The sequence below is a fragment of the Hemicordylus capensis genome, chromosome 3 (assembly GCF_027244095.1).
Source record: "Hemicordylus capensis ecotype Gifberg chromosome 3, rHemCap1.1.pri, whole genome shotgun sequence".
Lineage (NCBI taxonomy): Eukaryota > Metazoa > Chordata > Lepidosauria > Squamata > Cordylidae > Hemicordylus > Hemicordylus capensis.
The window spans coordinates 300,817,227-300,840,487 of NC_069659.1; the positions used below are offsets into that span (position 1 = coordinate 300,817,227).

General features: G+C 41.5%; 1 protein-coding gene across 2 annotated transcripts in view; it reads right to left on the reverse strand.

Moving 5' to 3' along the window:
* The window catches only part of LOC128350372 (glypican-5-like), a 710,193-nt gene that overhangs the window by 645,321 nt on the left and 41,611 nt on the right, over nucleotides 1-23,261 (reverse strand). For both annotated transcript variants that reach the window (XM_053308595.1, XM_053308592.1), the window contains exon 2: nucleotides 9,609-9,770. In XM_053308595.1, the coding sequence (XP_053164570.1) occupies nucleotides 9,609-9,770 (162 nt within the window). The remainder of the gene's footprint in view (nucleotides 1-9,608; nucleotides 9,771-23,261) is intronic.

Consider the following 23,261-nt stretch of genomic DNA (forward strand, 5'->3'; position numbering starts at 1 on the left):
CCCATACTGCTGGCATGAAAGCTTCCAAGTATGCTTGAAATCTCTATAACTCTATAACTCTCCCCACTCCAGTCTTTCCTTCCATGTGGTCTTGGACAGGAAGAGAAAACTTTCCTGGAAGGCAAACAGGAATATTTGGCACAATCCAAAAAGACAGTATTTCCTAAGAGGAATCTGGTCCATTTTCTGAATACGTCTGAAAATGTCAAGCAAGCTTATTAATAAGGTGACTAAACTAACATCATTATTGACCTTACCTCAATAAGTATTTAATGGACTCGATCTCACGATCAGTGAGACCCGGTTTTTCTTGGTGAGCGGGAAGAGTGGGCTAAGCCCGCTCTCCCCGCTCAAGAGTGGGCAGGGAGCCCTGGCCAGCCGGATCGGCCGCCCACACGATGGCCGGCCCCGTGATGGAGCCAGCAGGGGGGGGAGTGGGGGCCGCGTGGCCCCCGCGGCCCCCGCAAGCCCCATTATGCCCTGCGCGAGCACGCAGGGCATACTGGGGAGACCCCCGAGCCGGGAGGCTGCTTTTAAGCCTCCTGGCTGGGGGTCTACTCGCGAGTAGCTGCGGTGTGGAGCTGCGCCTACTCACGAGCAGATAGCCCGGGTTTGAGGAGCGCTTGCTCCGCAAACCCGGGCTAAGCGATGGGCTACAGGAGCAGGTTAGCCACTCCAGAACCACCGGGCTTGGCTGCGAGCCTGGTGGTTCTGACGACCAACAGAAATCGGGCTAGCCTCTGCTAGCCTGATTTTTGTTGGTCGTGAGAATAGCCCCAATGTCTGGCAAAATCCTTGCTCCTCTAATAATGTTTTCCCCACCCCATGTTCCCACAAACTAGTTGTTCTGAAGTCACTGTTGTAAATCTGTTGGCTCGGCTGACCCGGCAGGATTTACAATCCCTTCAGGTCTACTTCTGTGAGTTAAATAGAAAGTCTGGAAATAAGAGTAGCAATTTAGCTGCACGAACGAAAGTGAAAAATGAATCACAAAGAGTAGCATAAACAAAAATAAAGCCCCTTGAACTAAACTAGGAACCCCTCTCTACGATAACTGAGTAATAACTGAAAATAACGGAACAAGGAATGAACAGAACAAGGACAGGCTGAAACACAAAAGGGTGAATAATTCTTAAGTACGGACACTGTCTGTGATAGGCAACGTTGCTGACAGTAATCTGTCCCAGAAACAGCATCTGCTTAATACAGGGCTCAAGATAACAGGCAACCAGCCAGGCTTTCCTGACTCAGCATTTCTATTTCCTCTCCTGTGAGATCTTGCGCCTGCATGTCTCCCACTGAGCCTTTCTCTTGAGACGTCTTCTTAACACAGGTGAAATTCCAGCTTCCTCCTGATCAGTCTCCTCAGCCCTCATCTCTGTCAGCTGTTCAGATTCCTCTGCTGCCTTTCCAGCTCAGCTTCAGAATCTGTTCTCACAGCCAAATCCTGCTACTGTGCCTCTGAGCCTGTACTCCCAACCAAGTCCTCCCGCTCCTCCTCTGACTCTTCTGACTCAGATATCTGGGCCATGACAGTCACCTCTGTTACTGAAACTGGGAAGTGAATAGTTTGGTTTGGCTTGCAATCTCCAAACTGGAGGAGTATGAATTCTGAATCCACCTAGAATTGCTATTTGGAAGAAATATACAATGGGCATAATCATGACTAAGCACCATGAAAATCAATTTGACAAGTTAATTAGACTCAAATGCCATTCATTTCAATGGACTTAGTCATGACTAACTTTGCATACTACCCAAAATTTACACCCAATGAACCCAAATGCATGGGAGTAATTTTAGCTCCAATTTAAGTTGTGTTCCATGCACCAAAAGCAATATGTCATTGACAAGTTGCACCAATTCAGTCAGCAGAGCAACAAATAAAAGCAAATCAATCTAAAAATATGTTTTAAATGCAACTGATTTATTAAGTGTTTGTCCCAGCAATTGTTTGCTAAAGTTGCAAATCGTTTTATAAAATGGGAGAATTCAGCAGCAGCACTAAACCTAACCACATGTATGAAATGGGCATTAATCCAAGCACAGTGATATATGTGTGCAGATGTGATGAATTTAAAGTAGACTTATATACTAATTGTTGTATGCAACTCTGGCAGCTGTTAAAAATTGTCCCATTTCAGCCCTAATGGCAAAACCATTTAAATAGTTTTTAAGCTATATTTTTAAAAGGTTAAGCCCTCAGAGTCAAAATATTTTAAAAAGGTGTTTGTAGGGCCACATACTTCTAAGAAAAGTATTATGTCAAACAATTTTCATAGTAGTCTGCTGGCAATCACTCCTTCCTTTAAAGTTAAACCAATACCCAAGTCTTTCAATTAACACTCACAAAATGGTCCTGAAAGTACTATTTTTCATTCATTTCAATGCAACAGAAGATTACCACAAGAATCTGCTTATTAGGCTATCATGATTAGTTACATGAGACCTTGTCATCCAAGAGAAGGAGGAAAGGATGTCTATTTAGGACGCAAGATGCCGAGCATGGAGCTTATAGCGGCTTCAGTGCCAGCAAATTAAGCCAAGGTTATACACAGGTGAAAATTCTATTGTCCATTTGTTTTTAGAATTCTGTACTTGTGGATAAGGTTCCCATTTTATCTGGGAAGTACACAATGAGGGCTTAGCAGTGCTAGACAAGGCAGACTATTTTAATCATCTATGTGTTTCTTTACCTACACATTTAATCCACATTATGCCCAAAGGCTCAAGACAGGTTACAACAACTGGAAACATGCAATAAGAACTCTTAATTTAAAAAAAACTTAGATTGGATCCCTTGTTTAAAAGGGATTTCTGTCTTCTTGGAAGACAGTCAAGCCTGAGGTTCATTAAAGCTCTGCAGAATTGCTAGAGAGCATGAACCATCACTGAAAACAGCCCTTGCCACCCAACCAACTGGTTGGTCAATGTTGGTCTCAACTTTCCTTTGATCTCAGGACCCAATTCTGCCCTCACTACCACCCCTCTCCAAAAATTTTGGCCCTCAGACTGCTTCTCAGTGCCAAGTATGCATCAACACATCTAAGCTGCTAGACTGACAACTGATTCCTTTTACCTGGCCAGCTCTTCATACATTCCTCCCAAAATTGCAGTGTTCCTACTCCAGCCTGGTGAGCCACCATATCCAAGTCTTCCACACATTTCAGTTACCACTGGTCAGACTAGAATATTTAGGATGAAGAAAGGCATTTTAAGTAAAATGGAAGTGGTTTCACCACTTTTCTTGACTTGAAGATGAATTATAAGGTTAGGGCCAAACTCTCTCCAAACTGGAATTCAAAGAGCATTTCAAAGTTCTTCCAAGGAAAAACTGGAATTTTTGGGGTTCCTCCCAAGGAGAAAGTTTGGAGGATTTTCTCAGGCAGTTTCTGCACGCTTCTGTGATATAGTCACTTCTACCTAATCTTCTTCCCTCTTTAAGTCACATTAAGTTAATCACATGCTTGGTGCTGATGTGTTTTTTCTTTCTTATCTAAATAGCAGCCATGGGGGATCCAGATTGGAACCATGGGATGGGAGGAAGGGAACTTTAATATTTTGCCCTGCCACAGTTCTGATCCAAACTTGGTCTCCCAGATCACAGTTCTGATCCAAACTTGGTCTCTCTTGGTCTATTAGGGATGAGCACAAAAAAATTTTTTGGGCTCAGTTCGAACCTGGATGGATTCGAACTGACCTGGCCCAGCTCGGTTTTGGTTCCAGTTTAACTGGGCCTGGTCCGGTTTGAACCAGTTCAGGACTCTACTCGTAAACTGTGCAGTCACAAATGGCCTCCACATGTGTGCAGAGGCCCAAATCAGGCTGCCACCAGCGTGGGCTACACCGGGGGAAGCCAGTACTTGTAAATACCAAATGACTCCCCTCCTGCCCCCTCTAGATTTAGGGAAGCCCCACTGCCTCTTTACTGGTAAGGGGGAATCCTCACCAGATTTCCCTTTACTAGTAGAGCTCCAAACTGGCTCAGTTCAAACCGGGCCCAGTTCAACCCTGAACCTATCGAACCAAGCCCGACTTGAACCAAGTTGGCTCACACACCCCTATCTGCTATTTAGAGAACAAAGAACAACCTAATCAGTGCCAAGCATTTGCTTAATGCAACATGTCATCATTTTATTTTATGTATATGCCCATCTTTAATTGTTCATGGAATTCAAGACAGCATTCATACATGTGGTTCCAAATAAGTCACCCACCTATAATGTCTTAGCTTCTGCAGGGTGACTGCACCATGTGTTCTCAGACCATACCCTGAGATTCTATAGTTTGGCCTCTTGTTTTGGCCAATAGATAGCACCACAAGTAGGGTGGCCAGATACAATGGAAAACAGGGACTCTATAGCAGAGGTTTTAATAGCTGCCAAGGAAAGGAACATCTAGCAGGTTCCCACCAAAATGTACAGTACCTTTATGTTTTTGACCCACAGGGCAAATAGCAGTTGGAGGGAATTCAGATTGGAAAAGTGGCATTGAAGAAAGGGCTAATCCCATCTCCAGTGTTACAGGCCTGATTAGAAATGAGGATCTCCATAACCAAATTCATCCTTTTTGTTACTAACAATTTATTAAACATACATTTCCACAATTTAGCATTCAAAATCATGCAAAGTACAAGAAAAAGAAAACAGCAGCAAAAAGAAATGGATTTAGCCTCACAACTTATTACAACTATTCACTCAGATCATACATCTAGTTTATAACCACATCAATACGCTGATAACCCTTATGTCAACAACAACAAAAACCCCAATAATAATATACTGTAAATAAAAAGAAAAGGGGGGGGGAGCTCTAACTGCAGTTCCAGAGTGTGCCACTCTCCAAATGAGCAGTGGTGACTCTAGAACAACTGGTTTTAGGGAAGCAAAGGAGTGGCAAAGAATATTAGGGGAGTGAGAATTTTGCTATATATTAAATACTTACAAAGGTAAGGAAATTATTATTGTTAGGTTATTTACCTCATTAATGAAGCTTGCTTAGAATTTTCAAACTTATTTGGGAAACAGGCCAATAAGAGGCGGGGAGAATGATCACGTGCGAGATGGCCACTGGGTAGGACAGCTTTTTCTCCTACCTTGATAAAAAGCCAAGGATTGAATGTAGTCATGACGTGCTTGTCCTACCCAGCTGCCCCTCACACACACAATCATTCTCCCTGCCTTCTACCTTAGTGTTTGCAAGCAGATGACTGAAAATTGGGAGCACACACTGCTCTCCTACCCAGGCTGGGCATTTCTCCTACCCCCACATTCTCACTCTCCTAATATCCTTGTTCACATTCTACAAGTGTACTGTCTTCTTTGGATTAGGTCAAACCTTCCAGTCTGCTTTCCAGGCTAGTTTTCTGTCCATGACCCATGTGGAAGGACAGACTGCAGTGGGGAGACAGGTTAGTACTAGGCTAGCTAAAATCTGCAAAGGAGATTTTACCCCTGCCTGCACACATGGTCTCACTCAGCTCAATTCTTGGCCAGAAAGAAAGCCAATTCCTGGCCTGGCTCTTGGGAGGCTGGAGGAGTCTCTGAACTACCTGGCTTCATTGGCTTCTGCTGCTTGTTCTGGGGTAGAGGAGTGAATGAATAAGGCTTCTTTAAATAACAGAGGCCTTTTAAAGCTAGCATGTCATGCTTTCCTCTTCTGCTTCCTTTCCTTTTTCAGTACTAGCCCAGCACAAGGGAAGTGAAAGGGTGTGCATGAGCCAGGAACAGGAGCTGGAAATTTGTGTATGTCTCAGCTGCACACACATCTTGGGAAGTGGTGGCGGCTGTTGCCACCACCACAAAGAAAAGAGAAAGTATGCAAAATGGGGAGGATGCATTTGGCACCCTGCCTTGGGCATTGAGGTCTTGAGCTCCCACCTGAAATAAATACATTTGAGGACAAGTCCCACAATTCCCAGTGATATTATACGAGCAAACACAAGCACATTCCACATGGCTTCATCAGAGGGAGAAATGAGACAATGAAGCCCCTCTGCAGTTGCTGGCTAGGGCCAGCTGCCATTGGGCTCCTCTTCTCCCAGAACTGTTCTATGCAGTGGTCACAGGGCCTGAATATCCTTAATGTTTCCTCTTCTCTCCCTACAGAAAGCCAATGTCTTGTCAAGCAATATTTTATTCATTTCTATTAAAATCCTAAAGCCCTGGAATTCAGGAGGCTACACGCTAAAATAAATGTTCTAAGTTATTGTTTAGTAGAATGGGTCTTTAGAAGGTTATCAACACACTGAAAAAGGTTAAGGGAACATAAAATATGAAATACCAATATTCCTACTAAATATTAATGTCCTATAAAATGCAAATGCAAAAGGGGGGAAAACCTCCTACACCACTAGTAGGTCATTTGTTGTTGAAAGTATAGCATATTGTTCAGGTATTAAATTGCCTCATTTGATATTCAGTCTTCAATGGTTCCACCAGCAGAAGTCTCATGAAACAGTGAATGAGGCTTATGTCAGCAGAGCAGTTTGAGGCACGCAGCCTTTAATGTCGTATAATGATGCGACACAACAATAAGCCAAACTAAATGCAGGGGAAACTACTTCAGGATAAAAATGAGGCACCCTCGTTTGGGAAACAGAATGTTTATACAGTGTCATTTGAAGAAAAGATTTAGAGACCCTTTTGAAACTTCACACAAACCAGAATGAATAAATGGGCCTTTGAGGCTTTTAGAAGGTAAAGCTGAAATTCTGGCGTGTTCTCACCTAAGGTGGACAAAGCAAGTTTATAACCATTTACAATACAATAATTTAGACGGCTATTTCTGGAAAATGCTTGTAAATTCAGGCTACTTTGAAATGCCTAATGACCGATTTCACTCAGTCAAGCAATAAAGCTGCTTGACTGACCTCAGGGTCTGACAGGTTAATCTATCCTGACCTTTGCTTTATTCTATAATGATGCTGAAAGATCACTTGAATAACTCACTGTCATTCAACAATGGCTCCATATTTCCCCTTCAGCACAGCAGAGAGCTCAAATGTGACTTAGTATCCCACATGGTTTTAAAATCTGGAACTAACACATTGGTTTTTTCCAAGGCTCTTTGTAAAAGAAAACAAATTGCCTTCCCTCTCCCCTATCAGTGTGCAGCTGAAGATATCCAATAGCAAAATCCTACCACCCTATTCGCAATTCACAAATAAAAAGCCTGGGGGACCAACAACAGGGAAGAATCTTGACTTCATGCTTTGCTTATAGGCTTCCAGAAAGTATCAAGCTGGTCTTCTACATACATTTAAGGCCATTTGCTATTTTCCCATCAATGATTAAAAAAGAAATAAAAACCAAGATACCACTGAATTAAGCACCTTTTTGTTCCAATCAGAGGAGGAGCAACAAAGCAGTACATCTTGGCCTATTTCAGATTCTGCTTTCCAGATATTTTGTTTAGCACAAAAGCACCAATCTGGATGCACAGAAAGTTTTACCCCAAAAATATTACTGTATTTACTCAAATAGAAGATGATGCTGAACCTAAGATGACACCCTTAAAAACAGAGGCGTATCTAGGGAAAATAGCGCCTAGGGCAAGCACTGAAATTGCACCCCCTGTCCAAACATCTGACACCCATCTTTTAGATAACTTTACTATAATCTCAGCTGAAAAATATAAGTCAAGTTCGTTAATCTTTTAAAATTTCTAAAACTATTTAGCAGTGGACGTAGCCAGACCAAAAAATGCTGGAAAACTACAAATTTCAGTATGCTGGGGCTCATGAAATACCCAAATACTATGTGGAGGTGTACGTGGAAAACTAAACAGAAGTGCCTATCTAATTCTCTACTATGCATTGTAGCATCACTAATACATCAGTTTTAAAAATAAATGGAGAATTTGGCTTTTCCCAGATACTCTGAAAATAATTAAAGGATATGCAGAGTAAACTGTGTCACTGCTTGGAATATATTCTAGTATTTCAGAAAGACAGTTAAAATAAGAGAAAGAGAGCAAGAAACTCCCAGTGGGCCTTAATACTAAGGATTTCACACTGATTCAAAGACAAACTCACCATTAATAGCCATATTGTTAAGACACCACATTTAACTCACTTATCATAAGAAGCAAAGTAAGAGCAAATGAATACATTCCTAGCTCATAAGCTTCAGCTCTGCATTCACAAGCCCTGATTCTCTGTACATAGTGCCAAACTGAACATGTGTACAGTGACTTATATTATATTAAATTAAATTTTTTTAACCTGTAGCCCCTTCGGGGCACTTCCTATAGGCCGTGGGAGGGGAGCATCTGCAAAGGTTACCCCTCCCACCGCTGGCCTCTAGGGCCTCGCAGAGACCATTTGATCATGTACTGTGGCCATTTTGTTTTTGGTGGCCATTTTGTTTTTTAAAAAAATTAATTTTAAGAATTTGCGCGCCCCCCTTCAAGTGGTGCCCAGGGCACGTGCCCTGCCTGACCTACCCTAGATACGCCCCTGCTTAAAAAGAGAGATTAAAAACTTGTATTTTCCTGAAAAGATGACTCTGAATTTAAGATGACCCCCTGATTTTTAACATCATATAACTTGGGGGGAAACCCAAGTCTCAGATTCAGGTAAATACAGTAGCTTCTAACTCATTATATAAAATACTCGGGGCCCCTTTGTTCTTTATCAAAGAAGCACGTGCCTCTGTAAAGATTTAACAGTTGCTCACTTCCTGCCTGCAACAGAGGTGGAGACACTTCTCACTGCCTATATCCCATAGAAATACATATTGAAGATCCATGACAGGTTGCAGCTAACTCCAGTCCATTTCTGATGTTCAAAGGGCTTAAAAAATCAAGTAGTGACCACTGCACTGCAGGGAAGAAGCCATTGCATACCAGGTCTCTAAAGGGTAACCACTTGTGCAACCCTTCTCAACCATGGCAACACCTACTCTGTGTATGTAATTAGTTAAGACAGGCATTTTATACCATTTTGTTTTATAGAACACATTAAAAGGGCAGCATTGCAAAGCAGAAAGGCCCAAAGTCAAACAAGTGGAGAAGGCAAATGTATTAACAGCAGTAGCATAAAGCCCAATGTCTTTCAAGCAAATAGTTTTTTTTTAATCAGGAGACCATCTTTAAAAGATACACAAGACATTTTATTTAATGACAATTTACACTTGAAACAGCTTTTCTCTTTCTTTTTTTCACTCAAAAGAGGACACTGAAATTACAAAACCCACAAGTCTTTATCACAGAGTTTTAGTGGAGGAGAATCCTATCAATTGCTAGTACAATGAAATAAAACCTCCATGCTTCTGAATCCCAGACGCTGCAGACAAACCATGGAGGAGTGCTGTTTCCTTCATACTATGTTTACAGCTTTGTAGAAAGTCCTGGTTGGCCATTTTTGGAAATTGGATACTAGACTATATAGATCAGTGATTCTCAAACTTGGGTCCTCAGCTGTTATTGGACTTCAACTCCCATAATCCCCAACCAAAGGCCACTGAGGCTGGGGATTATGGGAGTTGAAGTCCAATAACACCTGAGGACCCAAGTTTGAGAATCCCTGATATAGATCCTTGGTTGATCCAGGAAGGTTGCCCTTACAATTTACAAAGTTCCACCATAGTATAATTTAGCATTCCTACCTTGAAAAGCTGTGATGTGACCAACAATCATATATTTCAGTTCAAAGTTTAGAGTCTGGATATTTTCCATCCTCTCCCTCCGAACAGCTGCCTGATAGCTTTCTTCCATCTTCTTAGTGCAACAAGTTGGTGCTCTGTGTTGACAAATCTGCAAGTTGGAATCTATTGCAAGACAAGGAAAGGGATACAAAAATCATCTTCAGTAATATCCTCAACAAACCGTTCAAATAACATGTCTTACAAGCAAAGTAATGTTCTGGCAGAATATACTGGAATACATACAAGTCTTAAGGAATGAAATGTTCAAATTATCTATGTACCTCAACAGTTAAACTTCTGACTGTGTTTAGCGAGTCAACTAAATTAAGAGGACTCCACAATATCCAGGGACAATTAATGCCAGTGCTTGAAAAAAGGAGTCAATTAAATTGGGAGCACAATTTGTATTATTATTATTATTATTATTATTATTATTAAAAATATTTCTATCCCATCCACCCTTCCAATGTAGTATTGCTTGGGATTGCTCACAACAACAAAACAATAAAAATAATATAAACTTTAAAACAATAAAACAAATACAATGCAGAACAATGAAAACAGACACAATTTAAAACCCTGTAATAAAACACATTATAAAGCCTGTTGGGAAAGTGGGTTTTAAGTTTAAAAAAAAAAATCCTAAGGGAGGGAGCATGGCAAAGCTCTTCTGAGAGGACATTCCAGAGCCAAAGGGCTACAACCAAAAAGGCCCCACCTGTCTCTTGTCCCTGTCAACCGAATCTCAATCAATGGTGGGGCCATGAGCAAGACTTGAGATAATGAGAAAAGGGCTCTGGCAGATTTGTATGGGTGAATATGGTCCAACAGATACCCTGGGGCTTATAAGGTAAAAACCAGCACTTTGAATCTAGCCTAGAAGCAAACTGGCAGCCAATGAAGCTGCCACAGGATGGGTGTAATACTTGAGAAGTGACTAGTGCCCATGAGCATCCTTGCAGCAGCATTCTGGACCAGCTGAATCTTACAAAATTTCTTCAAGGGCAGCCCACGTAGAGTGCATTGCAGTAATCCAATCTGGATGTTACCACTTGTCTGAGATCAAGTCCGACTTCTCCAAGTAGTGTCGCAGCTGGCTTACCACCTGTACTTGGTAAAAGGCATTCTTGCACACCACCACCACCTGAGACTCCAAGGACAGTGTTGGGTCCAGAAGCACCCCCAAGCTGTGAAGATGGACTTTCAGGGGGAGTATGACCCCATCCAAGACCAAATTTACTTTGCCACTCGGATAATGAGTTTTACCAACCCAGAGCACTTCTGTCTTATCTGGATTAAGTTTCAGTCTGTTTGCCCCCAGCCAATCCAGAACAGCCTGCAGACATTGGTTCAGGACATCCATTGCCTCCATGGTATTAGCTGACTTAAATGATAGGCATGGTAGAGCGGGGTATCATCATCATATTGATGACACCACAGCCCATACCCACAGATGACTAGGGATGTGCGAAACGTTTCGGATACAAAATGTTTTGTACCCAAAACAGCCTGTTTTGGGTGTTTTGTAGACAAAACAAAACACCCATTCTCCAGATCCAAAAGTTTTGTATACAAAACAAAACGTCCCTGTTTCGGCTACAAAATGTTTTGTTGTTTCGGACCTCCATTTTGTGGTGATCTCTGAGTCAGTCTCCATTTTGTGTTTGACATCTCTTTGAATTTCCCACCCTTCCGGCCTTCTGATCAGTGACCTAAATCATGGGCTGACCTGCTGACAATTCCCTCCTTGTTCCCCATTGGCTCTTTTGCTTCTTCCCACTCTTTACTGACCTCACATTGGCCAGGGGAAGGGTTGCTAACCCATGGGGTGCTGGGTTCTGCTGTTTCTGTGGTGTTCTGAGTGTAGATTCTCTGGTAGCATATGAGAGAGGATTCTTGTTTTTCACTGAAAATCTCATATGCTACCAGAGAATCTACAATGAACACCTCAGAAACAACAAAACCCAGTACCCCACAGGCTTGTGGGTGTGGGGATGGTTGGCACCCTATGTGCACTACACAACCCCTCGCTCTGGGCAACCCCAGTGCCCCGCAAGTGGAATTATAGGGCTGCTGAAACCTCCATTATTCCCCATGGGAGAAATCTTAAAGACACGTAAACTTCAGCAAATCACAAAAGATCAGCCCTTTGCCCAATTCCTTTGAAATAATTCTCGAAGTTTCCTTGCCCCCATTGGGCACTACCACCCACCACACTCTGCTCCGGGTAATCCCTTTCCCCTTGATTTGAAGCGATACATTTGCTGGAATCCCCATTATTCCCTATAGGAAAATTCTTAAAGATGTGTAAACTTAAAAAAAAATTCACCAAAAAAAATCAGCCCTTTGCCTAATTCCTTTGAAATTTGGGTGGTAGCTTCCACCCACTGGACACTACCACCACCACCCACTCTTTTTGCCCTGGGACCCTTTTTAAAAATCCAAATCAATTTGGATTCGGATTCGGAAAATTTGGCTACAAAACAGGGCTGATTCGGATTCAGAAAATTTGGGTACAAAACAAAACGGGGATGTTTCGATTCGGATACAAATCGAAACAAGAAAATACCAAAATGCACACCCCTACAGATGACCTCTCCCAGACATTTAATGTAGATGCTAAACAGCATAGGGGACAGAATAGAATCCTTGCAGCACTCCATTGGCCAATGGGTAGAGCAGGTGACCCCCAGCACCAACTTCTGCATATGGCCCTCAAGGTAGGACTGGAGACACCATATCACAATAATTGCTTTACCATCAAGAAAAGAAAAAAACCCTTCTGATCTATTTTGTGTGCTTGTTGTTCAGATTGTGTGTGTGTGTGTGTGTGTGTGCGCACGCACGCACGCACGCACGCACGCACGCACGCACACAAACACATATTCTCAACCTGGTGAAGTCAACTTGGGTCATATGACCATATAATCATTTCAACACATCTCCTAATCACTATGACTTTGGGCACCTCTTTGAAGAAGTGAGAGTTTGGACCAAGTTCATGGAATCCAGGGGAACCTAGTGGGCCTCCAGCCCCTGTTAAAGCAGCACAACAGTCCTTATACATTCATGCTGTGTTACAACCAAGTCAGGGACTGTCCTTTGAGTAGGAACACCAGTGGCTCCTGGTGTACCTCTCAGTTGTACCTTTATCCCATATGTGCCGGGAACTGGCTGAGTTTGCTGGTTCTATGCATAACAGGAAATCGCATCAATATTTGTCATTGTATAGCACTTTGTACTTTTTCTGTGTATGCTACATATTTTATAGGTTAAATGACTAGTTTTGACAAATAGGCCCATACTTTATTTAGAACCTTAGCACCAGATAGTAGATACTGAAGTAAATGTGAGTAGGATTAATGAATTGTATATTCACCTTCAGCTTCAAACTACAGAATCCAGTATGTAGTATAGGCCTAAAGGCTTATGTTGCAAACTATTGCCCATTCTATATGGTGAAGAAAAGAATTTCTGCAGGTGTTGCTAGCTACATATAATGCATTGGATTTGGTAAGAATATTTATCTTCACAAAAACTATTAATCTTCATAGGAAAACAGAAGGAACAGCCACTGAGATCTTAGCTGCAGCTGACTGCTCCTTGCCCCATTAATTCCCCGAACACACACACAGAAGGTTGAAGAAGAGAATGTCTGCAGATTGAGGGCCCAAAGGCTGTAACAATAATTCCTAAACAGAAACAGCACAGACTTTCAGAATGCCAAACATACAGAGCATTTAAAGACAAACACTTATTAAGCTGCATTCTTACATGGTTTATTTAAGTCAGCTTGATCATCATCCTGTGAGATTGGAAATGTCACATTATTCAATATTAGCTTTGGGGCAGAATTTTTAATTATATTCAGCTTGCCTGGATGCTGAAAATAGTTAGGGGTGATTAGTAAAGGCTTGCAATCTTTAACAATTTTGAAAAGAGCACAATAATTTTTTGCTATTAGATCTTAATGCAAAGCATACCCCCATCAAACAAGGTGCAGGCATGGGGAGGAGGGAAGAACCCAGACTGTATAGCAACTGAATGGCACATTGCACTACCACTGCCAAGGAATGCAAACCAGATTTCAAGCTGGGGGGACATCTGCACACCAGCTTCTCAAGCTGCTGGGTCAATGCATTCAATGACCCAACTTCTTGTAGATGCTCCCTTTGGGGGCCAAATTAGAACTATCCCAAATAGTAACCTTGCTAACTTCAATAGGGAACCTTGCAAAGGTAAACTTCACCAAGAGAAATCTTAGAATAGAATTATGGTCAGATTCTTACAAAAACAGACACCCATTTCACCAAGAAATGAGATCACACACACCCATATACACTGATACAGAGATCAGAAAAACAGACACCACTGTGAGGTACAACCATTCAATACAGAACTTATTTCAGATTGTTATTGTATAAAGTTACACCTTCATTTGTAATTCTGTCAAACAGCAATCTAATAATTGATTGTCAAACATTCAGATATCACAATGGAAACTCTGGGTCAGGGGCATAGCAAGGTTGGAGTGAGGGACAAAAAGTGAAGTTGGGCCCCCGTCTCCTCCTTCAGAGAGACGGGAGGGAGCAAAGAGCATTCTGCTGCCCAGCTGGCTGGGTCCCCTACCTTAGGGGCCCAGGGACATTTTGTTCTCCTCCCATTGTTCAATTGTAGCTATGTCATTGCTCAGTTACAAACAGATACAAATTCCATTTCCAGATATTCACAAGGATAAACAGATTATGTGGAGCTTCAAAGTTTACTGGACAATTATAAATATACATGATAGAGTCTTACATCCTGAATTATAGAAACCAAGCCAGGACAAATATTAGTAATAAAACATTAAACACATTATAAACATAACAATTTGTAAGTATATACAAATGTATATCCTTTTAAGTACATAATGGTATAATTCTTGCCAAACATGTTTTGACCCCACGTGGTCTTTTTCAGTGGCATTACAAGATGTATGAATTGTTCCAGACTTAAGACTTATTCTGCAGGCTTATCAGTACTACTCTTTCAAGAAGAGAAATAAAACACCATAACTCAGATGCACTCCTTCCCCATATATATAAGCTACAAACTTATGCTAAATTTCATGATGTTGTTATTTATACTTAATACTGTGTTTATTGTAACAGATTCCATTCTACAAATATAGAATTTAGACCAAGAAGTCCATAGAGGGGGTGGTTTTCAGGGGAGAGGTGTGGTTTTTTGGGGGGGGTTAACCTGCAAAAAATAAGTTAACACGGGGTGGGGGTTACCACATGAAGTTTGTAATGTATTTGTATTCTAGATATTGGTACTGACAAATTGCAACTTATGTCTAAAGTGTCAAACAACCGGTATAATTTTTGTACTGCTACCAAACCCAACCTGTAGGGTCAAAATGCATTTGTGTATTAGCATTCTTTGTCAAGATTTGTTGTTTTCTTATAAATGAGAGTTTATTATTGCATTATTATCTGTCATGACTTCTTTATGATCTGCTACAGAACAAGGGATTTGTTGTCATTCCTGAGTGGCTTAGGTCCGAGTTATCTTAGAGAGCGCCTTCTTCTGCATGATCCCCACCGCACATTATGGTCATCTGAGGAGGTCCATCTTCTGTTACCACTGACATGACTGGTGGTGACTCAGAGGCGGGCCTTCTCTGTAGCTGCTCATGGGCTGTGGAATGCACTCCTGGCAGAAATCTGTAGTCTGAGTTCAGTATTGGCCTTCAGGAGAGCCTTGCAGGGTTTTTAAACAGTTTTTAAAATGTAAAGTTTTGACCTGGTTTTCCAGGGTTTTAAAAACTGTTTTAATTGTTTTAATAATGGTTTTATGTTGGTTTTACAGTATTTGAATTTAATAGCTAATTGATTTTAGTTCTGTTTTAATGTAAATTGCCCTGAGCCATTTTTGGAAGGGCAGTATAGAAATCAACTATAAATAAACAAACAAACAAACAAATAAATAAATAAATAAATAAATAAAATAAATTCTGCTAGAAGAAAGCCTCTCAGGGTAAGAATCTGTCCTCCATTCTTTATAAAGCAACATAGACATCATGAATACTGCCACTATAGGGATGAAGAAGAAGATTCCAGGTCATATATAACAGTCATCAATATTAAACAAAGTAATGCTGCAAGGCAAAAGCTTCTTATTTAGAATCTAGAATAACAACCATTACTTTTGAAGAGCTATTCCCTTACACAAAACCCATAACCGGCATAAAGCCAACACAACTGCTAAGAGGCTGCTCTTCATGTTTTTAAAAAAAATCAAGTCCACCTACAGGATATATCACCAATTCCTAAGTTGCCCTTGTGACACAACCCACTTTCAGTGGTTTAAACAGGACCTTTTATGAAACATAGGAAGCTGCCACATACTGAGTCAGACCATTGGTCTATCTAATTCAGTATTGTCTTCACAGACTGGCAGTGGCTTCTCCAAGGTTGCAGGCAGAAATCTCTCTCAGCCCTATTTTGGAGAAGCCAGAGAGGGAACTTGAAACCTTCTGCTCTTCCCAGAGCGGCTCCATCCCCTGAGAGGAATATTTTACAGTGCTCACATTTCTAGTCTCCCTTTCATTTGCTAAGGGGACAAACCATGCTTGCTACCACAAGATCAGCTCTCTTCTTTTATGATGCAAAAGAAACAGAACTGCTGACACCATTCCTTTGTTTCACCCCAGGTAACCAGAATCTAGGAAGCAGCAACCACTTAAATAAATATCATTGCATGACTGGGTGGAAGGCATCATGGGAGAGATAGTGAGAGAAGAATTTCTAGGACATAGGTGGTAGGTTTACTGAGGGGTTCTAAAGGGTGCAGGATGAAACTGAAGGAAAGCACATAAACAACAGCGCAGACTTAACTCAAAAGGCCACAATCTTACAACTGAAATGCACTGTGTAAAGAGAATCTATTTAAGGACTGGTGTCATTGAAACAGACCTCTCACAAGCTCCTTGCAGACACAGGGCTCCTCACAGACACAACTGGCTTTTCTCCCCAAGGCCATTCTCCTCAAAGATCCCTGCCAGAGTTCCTTCAGATGACCAACTTCCATAATCAGCCATTTTTCTCTCCCCACCCCACCCCCACCCCACTTTTCAAGGTTCATGAAGGATGACACTGGGAACCAATGCGAGGAGTGTGAGCAATGCATCAAAGATGTCTTGCCTTCAAATACTTGGCTGTCATAATGACCCAGGACATAGTATATGGCAGTTCCTATGTTTCCTGAGTCAGACCATTGGTCTATCTAGCTCAGTATTGTCTTCACAGACTGGCAGCGGCATCCCCAAGGTTGCAGGCAGGAATCTCTCTCATCAGCCCTATCTTGGAGAAGCAAGGGAGGGAACTTGAAACTTTCTGCTCTTCCCAGAGTGGCTCCATCCCCTGAGGGGAATATCTTGCAGTGCTCACACATCAAGTCTCCCATTCAGATGCAACCAGGGCAGACCCTGCTTAGCTATGGGGACAAGTCATGCTTGCTACCACAAGACCAGCTCTCCTCTCTCCTAGAGGGTAAGTGGGTAAGTAAAGGTAAGGGATAAGTGTAAAGGTAAGGGATAAGTAGGTAAGTAAAGATAGACCCACTGCTCAAAAAGAACAGAAAAGCTACCATCAAGCATTGTGCATTCCCCAAAATGCTAGAACCTCCTTCTAAGTTCCTCCTCTCAGAGTTGGGTGAAGAGTCAGCAGGAAGCATGTTTGTTAGCCATTATTTAGATAACAAAATAACTAGAATGTTTTATATAGTCTGTATCTGGGTAAAGAGTAACAGTTCCACAAATATTTAGATATTTTAGTGGAGAGCAAACCGAACACAAAGCAACAATACGATGCGATGGCATGAAGCCAAATTTAGGTTGTATCAACAGGAACTTTACATTTCTAAGACTTGGGAAGATCACACAACTTGGGAAGATTACTGTGCACTGTTTTCATTTTTAACCATCATTCTTCTTGAACTATAATGGAAAGGATTCATTTGGAGGATTTTGAAGATGCTAACTGATGCAGAAGAAAAGTCATATAAGGAAAATATGTTAGAAGTGGATGTGTGCCTGACCAGAGGAGAAAACGTTAGCAGTTTTCCATTATTTAAGAAGTCAGAAAGAGGAGGGGGATTGTTCAAGCAATATTAAAGGATGGATAGATAAATATAGATCTATCAATATACATGCTTCACAGAGGAACATTTTAAAAATTGTGATCCTTGCTTCAAAAGGACTTCTAATCTACAAAACTAAAATGGGGGAGTCAACAAAGATAAGGTTAAGAAACAAGTCCCAATGATACATACATATGGACCAATTAGGCAATACATTAAGATGCAATCTCTCTTGTGCTTATTTTCTGGTGCAGAAATAACAGCTATGGGGCCATGTTGTGTTGGGAGAGAACTGTATCTCTTCCTCTATCATCACACTCAAAGTTATGATTGCAGCCTTCAATTACAGCCACTGCAGCCTACCAAAATAAGCTAACGATATGGCAATCAATCAGAATTTATCATTCTGAGAGGCAACATTTTACATATAAAATTAAGAATTTTTAACTGTTCAATTGACATTCAGCTGTTTGGGTAGGGACCATAGCTCAATGCTGGTAGAGCACATGCTCATGCAGAAGGTGTCTGATAAGCCCAGACAGGACTGAGAAAGACTCCTCTCTGAAACCCTGGAGAGCCAATGCCAGTCTGTAGAGAATAGTGTGCTGGATAGTCCATTGACTATAATATAAGGCAGCTTCATATGTTCACGCATTTTCAAAATGTCATTCATAATTCAAGTTTTACTTTCAGAAGATATGCAATCCAAGTAAAGTCCACTTGGCTATTGTCCTGGCTCACTGGCTGTTGGACTGCCCATAATGAGTGTGAGTGATAACTAATCAACTGATTGTCAGAATGCACATGGAGTTTAGCTCAGTGGCAGAGCAGCTACTTTGCATGCAGAAGGTATCAAGTTGGTATTGCTAGGGAAAGTTGGGGGAAGATCCAAAGTCAGTGTCCACATTAATGAGCTAGATGGACCCATCATCTGACTAAATACAGGACAGTTTCACATGTATATATCCATGCTGAGTGTCTGTATACAGTTCACTCAAAAGAATCCTGAGACATTTCCCCCCACAATTATCCATCTGTATACTTAGCAGCATGGGGAAAGAGGAGAGAAATGGGAGAAAGTAGCTTAATTATTGAACATAAGTTGCAATATGGAAACCCTATTCACACATTGTATGCACATTGAACATAATCTGGCAGAACTAGTCTTCTCTTCTGCCAGTCTACCAAGGTCTGAGGCAGTGGTCTTCCCTCATCAACCTATGACCATAGATTCTTTTTAACTGAAGGTTATGAACCTACAGTATATACAAAACATACATGCCAAAAAAAATATTTTAAAATGTTGGCTCCCCTGTATTTTACAGGGGGAGAGCAACTGTTCCATTTTTATGACAAGTATTGATATACCACCTTTCAACAAAAGTTCCCAAAACAGTTTATATAGATATATATAAAATAAAATAAAATACAAATGGCTCCCTGTCCCCAAAGGACTCACAATCTAAAAAAGAAACATAAGATAGACACGAGCAACAGCCACTGGAGGGTTGCTGTGCTGGGGATGGATAGGGCCAGTTGCTCTCCCCCTGCTAAATAAAGAGAATCGCCACTTTAAAAAGGTGCCCCTTTCCTCACTTAGCAGGGGACAACTCAGTTAGCAGGGGATTATACTTTCTTCCATCTCCACATTGCTTTGTGAACAACTTTGTGAACTTTTTGTTGAAAAGAGATGTATAAATGAAGAACAACAACTGAGAGGGCCAGTCTCTGCTGCTGCTTCAAGGAGCTGGAGGGACTGTCCTGCTCTGTAGCCTAAAAAAAAAAAAGACATACTAAGGCTTCAGTTGGGCCATATGTTCACACATCCATACAGAACCCTATAACTTTACTACTCTCTGGAAAATCCACAGGGTGCTATTCCAGAATCACTTTTGCTTTCCCCATAATCCCCTTGCTTTATGGTTGCCTTTAAAAGTAAGAGCGGATGGAGATTTATTATAGTTCTGTGTGAAATGCAGGCTGTTTTGATTTCCTCAAGTATGACAGGTTTTTTTTACTCAAGCAAATCCACATTTAATAAAAAGCAAGGAGAAAAATTGATGTTCTCATGGATTTATCAGTATTCTTGTAATGATCTTCAGTGCTGCAGTGCAGTGTTCCCTCTAACAGGAATTCCCAGATGTTGTTGACTACAACTCCCAGACTCCCCAAAGGCCATTGCAGCTGGGGATGCTGGGAGTTGTAGTGAACAACATCTGGGAATCCCTGTTAGAGGGAACACTGTGGCAGTGCTGTAATGTTTAGTCAATAAAGCTGAACCATTATAATTGTGTTGCAACACTCAATAATCAACTCTATTGACTATGCTGGCACCGGAGATTCATGTTGGTTAGTTTAGTACAGGGTGTCAAACTGCGGCCCTCCAGCTGTTGGTGGCCTATAACTCCCACCATTCCCAGCCACAGTGGCCAGTAGCCAGGTATGATGGGAGCTGTAAGCCACCAACAGCTAGAAGGCCATAGTTTGACACCCCTGGTTTTGTACAGGTGATATTTGCTTTTTGCTCCTTCTCAAGGTATGGTATTTAAGTGCTAGTTAGTTGCATTATCAGTTTTGTCTCCATGCTCCTTGCTCCCAGAATTGCTGTGCAAACGTATCTTCTGAACAACTGTGTATGTGAATGTTTCATATTAACTGATCGCTATTTCTCAGAGTTGCCACTTTTCAGTCTACCATGGTAATGGGAATTGCCCTTGAGAAGAGGCAGCTGTGCCCATGGAAAGGTTAATGCAGCAAAAGTTGCCTTCCTTGATCAGTCCAAAGTCAATCTAATCCAGCATTCTGTTTCTAAACATTAGAACTGTCTGCCTATTCCTATCTTCTGCTCTTTAATCAATAACAGACGTTACATTGTTTATTGGTTAGCTCTTACTGGTCTTATTGCAAGTTTTATCATCAGATTTTTGTTGTTTTTACTATAGGGGTAGAATTTTATTTTAAGGGAGATTAGTTAAAACAAAGATATGGATATACCATTGCCTTATCCTTATTGCTAGCCACACAGTGTTTTGTGGGGTTGGCCCTCCTGCAGATGTTGGCCTACAATTCCCATAATCCCTAGCTATTGGCCACTGTGGTTTGGGATTATGGGAGTTGTAGTCCAAGCACAGCTGGGGGGGCCTAAGTTGAGCGGGCCAGTAACAGTCGCTTTGTGATTTAGTAACAGTTACTGTAAAATAGTAACATTTATGTTTTGAGACTAAATGGGAGGGGGGGAGCATGAATTGTTTTGATACTCCTGGAGAGAACTAGTCCCTTTCTCTTTGAACATTGAACAATTCACTTTGGTATGACTTAGACTTGCATGCTATTGCTTTGCATGCATGCATTTTAGAGAGAAAATATTCTGGCTATAGTCAAAAAGAATTCCCAGCCAGACACTTAACACACATCAGTGGAGAACTAGACTTCGGTTGTCTTTGGGATTATGTTTTAGTGCACACCAGATGATTCTGAAGAGAGACTTCACTGAAATTTAGTAACCGATCCAAAAGCTTCATTTTACATTTCACACTGGAGTTGCCTATTCTGCTTCATATTTAAAGACCATTCACACACCCAAATCAAGTGGAAGCTAACATGTCAACATGAAAAGGTGACAAAGATAAGGAAAAAACCCACCCCTTTCATCAGCAAAATGACTCTGTCATGGTCCCTATGCATTATACTATGAGGATGGATGATCTGAGAGAAAACTAAATGATATCAACAAAACTTCTGGCCTTGGATACCGTCACAGCAGTTTATCTTCTGGAATGTGCTAGATTCCTAGACAAACATTATTTCTTTTCTAGCCTTTACACCAGAGGCAGGCAATCAATTTCATGAAGGTCTAGAAAGTCATGACATCTGTGGCTGCAGATTCCATAACCTGGCTACTTTTTGGTGCACAAAAGCGCTAACCTTTATAGTGTTTGTGTCCATGGGTCATAAAATATGGACTGCAGACAAGTCTAGATGCAGCTCCTAGTTTACAATTCTATCCCAGCTTATACTTTAATATGTAGATTTGAATTATAATACCAGAGATGCTTGCAAAATTCTCATTTAAATTTTTCCTTGGTTTTGGAATCCTGATTTAGGGTTTGTTGCCAAAATAGAATGGATGCCCATAGGAATTCTCCAGTGTGCTGGGTTTTTGGAGAGTGTGTTGCATGGAGATTTTGGAGAGTGTGCTGCATGAACAATTTGCCACAGAGTTTAGTTCCTTCACCTAATTCATGCATCACCCCTCCACCATTACTGATGCATTATGGATTTGCAAACATGGCCGGTTCGATAGTTCTAGGTATAACCACCCCTGAACTGTACTGGCCCCTGTTTGGCCCGATCTCGGACCGAACAACCCCAGTTCAGGTTCGGGGGTGGTTATACATAGAACTATCGAAAAAGTTTTAAACTTTTTTTAACATAATTAAATTCACCACCACTCAGACCAGGGGCTTCTCCAGAAAGACCCAGGCCACGCAGAGGCCCATTGGGCATGCACAGTGGCCTCCAAAATGGCCACTGCCATGGAGAATAGGCCTGGAATGACTGAAAGCTGTCTGAACCAGGCTATTTGGAATTAAATGGAGGCTGGTGGGGGGAGAGGGAACCTCTAGGGACCCACCCCCATGGCCATGCAGAAGCCACTGGACCAGGTGACAGTGAATTTAATTATTATTTTTTGAAAAATCATTAATCCCCCCAAACTCAAACCAAACCAAGGTGTTGTTGTTCAGGGGTGGCAAAACTGAACATGCCCGGTCTGGTTTGACTCCAGTCCGGACTTGAACCAAACTGGGCAACCCAGTTTTGTGCGCACCCCTCTTATGCACATATATACATGTTGCTTCTTTACAGTGTTACCAATGTACACATATGTCTTAATAATATAAATATGGAAAACGTTATAAATGAACTGCAAAGTTGCAGCAAACCCTGCATGCTCCAATTATGGAATGGTTTTAGAAATTTCTCCACTAAACCAGAATTCAAGAGGAATGGAGGCTATCACAATACCTTGATAAATTCCACTCTTATTAAGTGACTGTTTCATGGTGTGGATAAAATTAGCCCTTTTGGGCAACCACTGTGAGAACCCTCTTCTTGCCTCCTGCAAGAGTCTATGAGACATGCATATGGCTCCTCTGTACTCCTTCATAACTGGCTAGCAATCAGATGGAGATCAACTCTATGTGATGAATTAAGGCCACATGTGCTATACCATATATAGATTTATTTATTTATTTATTTATTACATTTTATATCCTGCTCTTCCTCCAAGGAGCCCAGAGCGGTGTACTACATACGTGAGTTTCTCGTCACAACAACCCTGTGAAGTAGGTTAGGCTGAGAGAGAAGTGACTGGCCCAGAGTCACCCAGCAAGTATCATGGCTGAATGGGGATTTGACCTCGGGTCTCCCCAGTCCTAGTCCAGCACTCTAACCACTAACACCATGCTGGCTCTTTTTTATCTGTTT